Genomic DNA, 8,581 nt, shown 5'->3' on the forward strand with positions numbered 1-8,581 from the left:
TGGCTTGCAACATCATGGTACTTGGGGTGGCCGTGATGTTGTTAGGTCTCCACACTGGACCATAAACGCCAGAGGCAGGGCCTGCCAGCTCTGTTCTTGGCAATATCCCCTTGTGCTGCCTGGGGATTCGGCACATCTGGTGATGAGGAAAGCGTTCTATTGATTTTAGGATTTGTATATTTATTTGAAGGGCAGAGCAGCAGCAGCAGCAGGAGGAGAGAGCGAGAGAGAGAATGCTCTATCCACTGATTCACTCCCCAAATGGCTGCAACAACTGGAGCTGAGCCAGGTTAAAGGCAGGAGTCGGGAGCTTCGTCCAAGTCTCCCACATGGGTGGCAGGCTCCCCACCCACCCCCCAGTTTCTCAGGTGCATTAGCAGGGAGTAGGATCAGAAATAGAGGATCTGGGCATCCCTCTTAATTGGAAAAGGATGTGAGCAATTATAGGATGCCCTGCAAACAGATCTCTGTTATGGCAGCTCATCCACCCTCAAGTTCCCCGCACAGGCCAAGGAAGCCAGGATAGCACAGTGGATCCAGAGTCAAGGTGACGGGCTGTGCAGTCAGATGGTGGCAGTTAGCCCCTGTCCTCCCTTCTGAGCGACCTCTGCATCTCCATGCCTCAGTGTCCTCATTTGTGAAATGGTGAAAGTAGGGGCTACACTGTGGTACAGGAGAGATTCATTCTGTATGACTACTGGTTCAAGTTCTGGTTGCTCCTCTTCCAATCCGATTCCCTTCTCATGTACCTGGGAAAGCAGCGGAGAAGGACCTAAGGGCTTGGGTCCCCGATCCTGCATGGGAGATCCTGAAGAAGCTCTGGGGAAGAAGGGACTCCTTTTGTCCTGGCCCAGTCCCAGCCATTGCAGCCATTGCAGCCATTTGAGGAGCAAATGAGTGATGGAAGTTGTGTTTAACTTTGCCTTTCAAGTAAATAAATCTTAAAGAAACAGTGAAAGTTAGTCTCCCTGTGCAGAGTGCTGAGGCACTGGAAGCTCACAGCAACTGCGAATCAAGCAAGTGGAAGCTTAAGGAGACAGCGCCTTAAGTGTGTTCTGCTCCCATCTCACGGAGCACCGGATGGGGAGTGAAGGAAGCTTTGCCGCAGGGCGGGGGCTGGGCCCGGCCCCTAGCTTCTCCCTGCTCTCTCTTATTTGCCCTCATCACGGAGAAGAGCTAGGCTGCTCCTGGTTGTTTGAGTGTGCCCACCTGGGCGCCGTGTCTCTGCCTCCTCCACCTGGCACTTGTCTGTCCTGGGGCTCCCTTGAGTAGAGGGCTATGATCAGAGTGCAAGCCCCGGTCTCCGCTGCACACTCCCGTCCTGCAGCGACTCAGAGCAAAGCCCATTCACCTGGGTTTCACGGGGAGTCACTTCCTTGCAGCACTGGCCCATTTTTGTGCTCCACTGATTTCCCTACCAGAAAGTAGAGAGCTGTCCCCACAGCACAAGGCTTCCCCCTTCGCTTACCTGATGTCTGCTAAGCCGCCTGCACAGCATCGGACATCTCGAGACCAGCATAAAGTGAGGATGGATGGAAGGCCAGGGGGTGAGTAGCTGAATACTGGTTTCCCCTTCCAGGACCCAGCGGCTCAGCTAGGCGAGGCTCCCTGCTGCTGTGCATAGTGGGCACTAGGGGGCAGGAGTGGTTAACAGAACACCAACCAGACCAGCGGCAGCTGGAGGAGGGAAGAAGGCGGTGAGATGCTAGGATAATTGTGGAAAACCTCTGCCTTTTGGGGGCAAGAAACGGAAGGAAATGAGTAGATAGAAGGACTGAAGTTAGACGCAGAGGAAAATATCCAGAACATGAGGTTTGCTGGGCAAAGCATTGAACTGGCTTAAAAAGAAATCTTCCTATCTCAACTAACTGCCCACAGTTGAAGGCCTAATACCCTGTATCCCAGCTGTCTGAAATGACGCCAGTCTCGTAGGTGCAGCGGTAAAGTAACTTTATTGGTCGGGTCGGCCACCGCACAAGCTTCTCCTGTGGCCAGGCTCCTCTGTACAGGCACAGAGCGTTCACATGCAGATGATCCCTGAGGACCCTGGGCAGGGGCAGTCCTGCCCCCTCGCACCGAGCCCCTCTGTTGAAACAAGCTGGTTTGGCTTTGGCAGTTTTGGGATCTGGAGCCGAGAATGCGGTCCAAGGCCTCCCTCCTCTCCCCTCCCCCAGTCATGGCCAGTATCAGGGATAAACGGTAGTGTCTGGGCAGGGTCCAAGCTCAGCCGGTCCATGGCCACAGATCTCAGCTGGCTGCACCCCAATAGTACCTCCAAAGAACAGGTGGATTAAGCCCCCAGGCCACGTTATGATTAAGAAACGGGAAGCAAGTCACGGTACCCCAGCCAAGCTATAAAGCAACAGGTACATTCTGTGGGGAGGGTGTGGCTCAGCGATGTAAAAGCAGAGAGCTCATGTCTGGCGCAGGCAGGTCTGGCTGCCTGGCCCGGCCTTCCTGGATACCGGGCAGCATCTGCAGTTGGGGCTGCGACTTCCACTCAGGTCTTGGAACCATCGTTCCTGGATACCCCTTGTGGCCAGCAGGCAGGCTGGCTGGCAGAGCCTGTCTCCCCGAACAGGCCTTTTGCATGCTTTGGAGATTGTGTGGCCCCCACCCTTGATGACCAATCCCCGGCAGGTGCCGTGGGGAGAGAAGGGAGTGCCAGGCAAGAATGAGCCTGCTTGTAGGGGCTGCTTCTGGGGGCGTCTGCCCTGATGGGCTTGGGCCATCCCCTTGCCTCGGGAAGCCGCCCTTCCCCCAAGCTGCCTGGCTGCTGGCATGCACCCCTACCCACTTATCCAAGCCCCTGGGCTGGCCGTCTCATTTGGCATTGGGCCCTGGTGGACGCTGCTTGATGCTGCTGACTTGCGGCTGAAGGATTTCAACATGTGATTCCCACTAGCGCTATTGACCTCAGACCAAAGGGGTGGCCTCCCTCCACAGGTGGCTCGGTAGGTCTTGGGGGTGGTGCAGGAAGGCTGGGGGTGCAGGGAGGGTGGGAGTGGACAGTGGTATCCTGGGAGGAGCAGGGGATGGGTGCTTGGATGGGAGGCAGCAGGGAGTCATGGCAGCTAGGCAACTGCGACACTCCACAGCATCAGCTCCTTGGGGATATGTGGAGGCTCCTACCTGGGCTGGCACTTCTGCCGCCTCCTGCCCACGTCCTCTGCAGAAGGCCTGACCCCAGATCAGGGAGGAGACGAGAGGGGGTGCTGAGGACCGCGGTCCATCGCAGGTTCTGTCCCAGCCCTCCCAGCAAAAGCCAAACCAAGCCATCAAGCCAAAATACAGTGGGGGCAGCAAGGGAGGGGCTCCACCCGGCGCCCCGGACCAGGGACTGCTCAGATCTCGATGAGGCTGGCCAGGCGCAGGCAGAGGGGTGCGTCGGCCGGCATGGCACTGCGATTGATCTCGTTGCCATCCAGACGCAGCACCTGCAGCTTGGAGAAGTTCATGACGTCCACCACGGTGCAGAAGCTGCTGATGGAGAACTCTGAGGGGACAAGAGGGGCGGGGCGGGAACTCAGCCACATGGAAAATCACCTGGAAAGGATCCTCCAGACTTCTGAGCCATGAAGACAACCTGCAGGCTTGGGGGTGGCCTGGAGTCACCCAAGCACACTACTGGAGGACAGAGAAAGGGGATGCACCCACTGCGCCAGCTGGGCCTCCTGCCCCCACCTGCCCTTGGGGGTCCGAGGAATGTCCGAAGTGTCCTCCCTGCCAGGGCTTGGTTGCTTTCCTGTCGGTGAGCAGCAGAGGGCAGCCAAGGGCCAGCCAGAGTGTGTGATGGCTTTTGGAGACTGGGCAGTGGAGCAGCTTCAACACAGGAAGAGGACTCCTGCCACTTTGCAGGCAGGAAATTAGAGCAAGCCTGGGCCTAGTGACAAGGGCCTCCGTGTTGTCAGGCATCGCCAGGGGAGCATACAAGGCCACAAGATGAGAGGGGACCAGGACTAAACTTCTCAACTGTGATCCTGCTGCCTCCTGCACCTGGCACCATCCCAGGTGCGTCTCTCAAACTCTCTCTCTCTCTCAGATCTCAAGAGAAGCCCCCTTTGGGAAGACTTGCCCCTAAACCACACACTCCTCCCAGGCAGAGCAGATCTTCCTGGCTTTGAACATAAGTTCTCTTCTGCCTCCCTACCCAGGCTGTCCTTTGTGAAACTAACTTCCTGTCCCTCTGGCTGTTCTTTTAACCACCTCTGTTGCTGGTCTCCTGGGTCAGCCACTTGAAAGGAAAAACCCAGAACTTGGTTAAAATTGCCAGCAGGGACCACAAAAGTCATGGCTACATCTGACATGTACCACGCCTTGCCGTCCAGTGCAAAGAGGGCGGGGGTGGAGTCACCCCCAGTGTGGATGGCAGGACCAGGTTCCTGCACCCCCAGCAATGGGAACCCTGGGCCAGGCCACTCCTGCCGCAGCGTGGAGTGGAACCGTTGCTCCCCATGAGGTGTCCCTCAGCCTGCTGAGGGGGTCAGCCAGCTGTGTGTGTCCTGGTGCTGCCAGGCAAGGAAGCAGAGCACGGCTTTACCGGGTCTAGACTTAGCCATGACCGAGGTGGGGGCTCCTACTGCGAGGCTGTGAGGGTGTAGGATACTGATGGGCTAAGTGTTCTGTGAGCGTGAGGTCCTTGGCCTTCAGTATCTGCTGCAAGTGGACAGTGGCCGGGCAACCTGTCCATATGGGCAGCTTTGATGTGTCAGCTCAAGCAGATAAAAAACAGACTGACCCAGCCAGGGGTAAGGCTAGAGTCAATCGACTTGCACATGCAGATGTGAGACCAAAACCCCAGGGCCAGGGAGTTACCCAACTCCAGGACTGCAGAGGCCTTCTAGAACCAGCCAGACTGCCTTCCTGGGTCCCGGGAACATTCGGTGGCTTCTTGGTAGGCAGGCTGGGGCTGTTGGAGGGGAGAGAAAGCGGAGTGGCCCAGCTTCTCATCACCTCCAGCCCTGTCTGGGACTGAGCAAGAGGCCCACTGAGTCACTTCCACACACTCACCCAGAGGCCTCAGCTTGCAGACACTCTGGCTCGCGGCCGGGTGTACGCAAATACGAGGCATACTTGTGGGGAGCTGGACACCCAGGCCAGAGCGAGCGCTGCCCAGGCCCATGAGGGGGGCGGTGCTGTGGAGGCGTGTGCAGCCCAGATGAACCACTGACGCGGCCTTTCCTAGCTGCTGGCCGGCCCACCCTGTCGCCCTGGATCCCAAAGCTTCCCGGCAACATTCGGTGCTGTGTTCCCTGGCAGTTGCTAACTGGAAACTCTTAGAGACATGCTGACGGTGGAGGGGAGGGAAGCAGATGGAGGGAGGGACCCAGCCTTTTCCTCCTGCAGGTCCTGGAGTCCTGGGCCTTCTCTGCTTCTGTATCCCCAGCACCGTCCTGCCCCCAAGGGGTCCCCTTTGCTCCTGGGTAGCACAGCACTGCCCTCCTCTTGCTTCCCAAGGAACCTGGCTCCGGGTCCTGGAGGCTGAAAGAGCTCAGGGCTCTTGGTGACTCAGTTTGGGCGACCTGGAAAGACGCCTCCCTCCTCTCCGTGTCACTGTCTCCCCACCTTGGCAATGCAAGCATCACCAGCAAAACTGTACTTGGCCATGAGCACACAGCTCAGTGTGATGACTAACAAGGACAGCCTTTGTACTTGTGTGTTAGGCCCCCGATCAGGAGCCTGAGAGGAGGCTAGGAGAGACACAACAACAGTGAGTGGCCATTAGGCGTGGGTTGCACCAGGCACTGGCAAGTTGAGGTTGCTTGCAGAATGGAGAACTTCTTTGGCTGGTCCCCCTCTGGAACACTTCCAGCCACCACTTGGTACGGGAGCAGCCGGTGTGGTACTGTGTGCAGGCAGAGAGGTGATGGATGCTCCGAGGCCACCCTCTCTGTCCTTGTGCAGGGACCCACTTCTTCTGATACCTACCTAGGCACCCAGCATTGAAGCCTCCTGGGATCCAATGCCAAGGGGCCGAGGGGCCAGGGGAGTGGACCGCCTGGTGGGATGGAGGCTATGATACTTTAGAGAAAGTCCCACCCTCCCTCTGTCCCAGAAGAGAAACTTTCATTAAAGACAGATCATACATGGCAGTATCCCACACTTCAAACCAATGGACCAGGCAGATGCCTCTGTACTGCCTACCCCACAATCGTGTCCAGGGCTGCCCACGGGGCCTGGCCAACTCATCAGTAGCATGCTCCACACCTCATCTGTAACCCGAGGACCAGCCTCAGCCTTGGTCCAGTGTTCTGCACGGGCCGTGAATGAGGCCTCAACCCCAGGGAGAAGGGTGAGTAGCCAGGAGGGGCTGGCAGGTGAAGGCTGGCCGGGGACCTGCCGGTGGAGAAGTGGACATCCTCCGAGGCCCTTGGCAGGATGAGAATGTTCTGATAACAAGAGGCTAAGGATGAGACTGCTGAGCCAGGAGCTCAGCCTGCCTGCCAGGTTCCTTTGGACAGCTTCTAGGATAGGAGCAGGTGGAGGGTGGGAAGGGGGAAAAGCCATACACTCCTCCCCCAAAGCTTTGTGGCCATTTGGCTCTGGCTGGCTGAGGTTTAAAGTTAGAGAAGCAGCAAAGCACACGGCCAGGCTGTAGGGCCAGGTGGAGCGCACACCTGGAGCCACATCCTCTTGGGGGTTTGTGGCTGAGGACAGGCACCTCACAAGACAGACCTGGAAGTCAAACTGAAATTCACCTTCCTGGGGGATCCCACCCCACCCACCCTGCCCTCTCCAGAGTCATCTCTCTGTCTCTAGACACATGTATTTCCTGGCTGTCCCTGCAGGTGACCTGAGAAGTGTCTGCCAGTGGCTTTGCCCTGCACTCAGCCAGCCCATGACCACTCCTCTCTTAAGGCCCTGGGTGGGAGTCGGCCCCTGTAGGGAAGCCTTCCTGGGTCCCAGCCCACATCCCACCCCCTCCTAGCATGACCATCTGGCATAGGTGCTCACAGGCTGGGCCTCCCAGAGCCACGGCCACAGCCATCCGCTCCAGGCGCCAAGCTCTCACCGTTGATCCTGTTGCCTTGCAGGTAGAGGTTCTCCAGGTTGGTGCTGACCGGGGGAATCTTCTGCAACTGGTTGTAGGACAGGTCGAGCTCTAGCAGGCTGCTGGAGTTGAAGGTGTTGGAGGCCAAGCCACCATTGGTGAGGCTGTTGTGGGACAGCCTCACGTAGAGTAGCTTGGGTGAGCCCCGGAAGTAGCTGTCGGGCATGGTGTAGACATTGTTGTGCTCCAGGTAGAGCTGCTCGAGGGCCGAGGGCAGCCCGTCGGGCACCCGGCGGAGGTGGTTGTAGCTTAGGTCGAGCAGGATGAGCGAGCGGAGGCCCCGCATGGAGCTGCCCACCTCCTGGATGTCGTTGTGCTGCAGGTAGAGTGCGGTGAGGTTCTCGAGCCCTTCCAGGGCACTGTTGGGCACGCGTGTGATCTGGTTGTGGTTCAGGTGGAGCTCCCGCAGGGACCTGGGCAGTGGACCCGGCACGCGGGTCAGGTTGTTGTGGTCCAGGTACAGCCGTTCCAGGTGCCTCAGCTTGGAGAAGACCCTGCGGCCCACCTTGTCGCTGGTGATTTGGTTGCCGTGGAGCGCGATCCACAGCAGCCCTGTGGCGTTGTCGAAGACGCCCTCCTGGATGGCAGTGATCTGGTTGTTCTGGAAGTAGACGTACTTCATGCGGGATGGCACGAAGGGTAGGTACTTGAGGTTGCGGTTGTCACAGTACATGGCGGTGGGGAAGTTGGGGGGGCAGTCGCACTCCTGGGGGCAGTCGCGGGGCTCAGGGGGCGATGGGGAGCCGCCGTAGGCATAGGCAGGGCCCTCCTCCACCCCATAGGGGTAGGGCTCGTAGTGCTCGTACGGGTAAGGGTCGTAGGGGTCGTAGTAGGTGTTCCGCTGCTGGCTGCGGAGGTAGTGGAACCACCATTGAGAGTCGTCGTCATCATACTGGGCCTGCGACAGGGAGCAGAGTCCCGCCAGCAGGAGCAGCAACGCCCACTGCATCCTGTGTGTCTGTGAAAAGATACAGACCGGACAGAGAAGCCTGAGTGAGACGGCGGGAGGCAGTGAGGCAGGCCAGGCAGGGTGCCGAGCTGGGCAGTCCAGCTTCAGCATCAAACGCTGGAGCCTCACATTCCTTTCAGGGGTCAACTGTGGCCCCCGCCCCTCCAGCTGCATGCCTGGTCCAGTGGGATCACAGCTACAAGGGTCGGACAGAGGTCAAGAGGTGCCCTGAGTGGGTGCTACTGCAGTTAGAGCTGGGTGCTACACAGCCAGCTCCATGAAGGAGCAGTCAGTGTGTGTGTGTGTGTGTGTGTGTGTGTGTGTGTGTACAGGGAGTAGCAAGGATGGGCTCTTTGGGCTAAGATGCACAGTCAGTTTGAACACTCCAGGTAAATAACTCTTCCTTCCTGTCTCAAAGAAGCTTCTAAAAGTGGCTTACACATCCAAGGGGGAAGACCAGGCTGTAGGTTTCTGGCCCCAGGTGTTTAGAGAGCAGTGTGGTCCCACGGGGGCCATCGTGGGGTGCGCTGCAGGGGAGGAGGCTCTCCAGCCAGCAGTGTCCAGGCTGTGCCTGGAGAGGC

General features: G+C 58.3%; 1 protein-coding gene across 1 annotated transcript; it reads right to left on the reverse strand.

The window, feature by feature from the left end:
• Positions 1–3,344: 3,344 nt before the first annotated feature.
• On the reverse strand, positions 3,345–8,003 carry FMOD (fibromodulin). Its single transcript, XM_040985241.1, has 2 exons — positions 7,013–8,003; positions 3,345–3,496 (listed from the first exon to the last, which is right to left on the reverse strand). The coding sequence occupies exons 1-2, from the start codon at positions 7,998–8,000 to the stop codon at positions 3,345–3,347; spliced, it is 1,140 nt and encodes a 379-aa protein (XP_040841175.1). The 5' UTR covers positions 8,001–8,003.
• Between the last annotated feature and the right edge of the window lie 578 nt (positions 8,004–8,581).

Source organism: Ochotona curzoniae, unplaced genomic scaffold, assembly GCF_017591425.1.
Source record: "Ochotona curzoniae isolate NIBS_2020 unplaced genomic scaffold, NIBS_Ocur_1.0 contig_430, whole genome shotgun sequence".
Lineage (NCBI taxonomy): Eukaryota > Metazoa > Chordata > Mammalia > Lagomorpha > Ochotonidae > Ochotona > Ochotona curzoniae.

Bases quoted from the DNA above. Each gene is read 5' to 3' on its own strand.
- FMOD (XM_040985241.1), bottom strand. From the start codon at position 8,000: ATGCAGTGGGCGTTGCTGCTCCTGCTGGCGGGACTCTGCTCCCTGTCG. The intron at 3,497-7,012 runs GTGAGAGCTTGG...TTGTCCCCTCAG, and splicing joins GCAAGGCAACAGGATCAACG to AGTTCTCCATCAGCAGCTTC.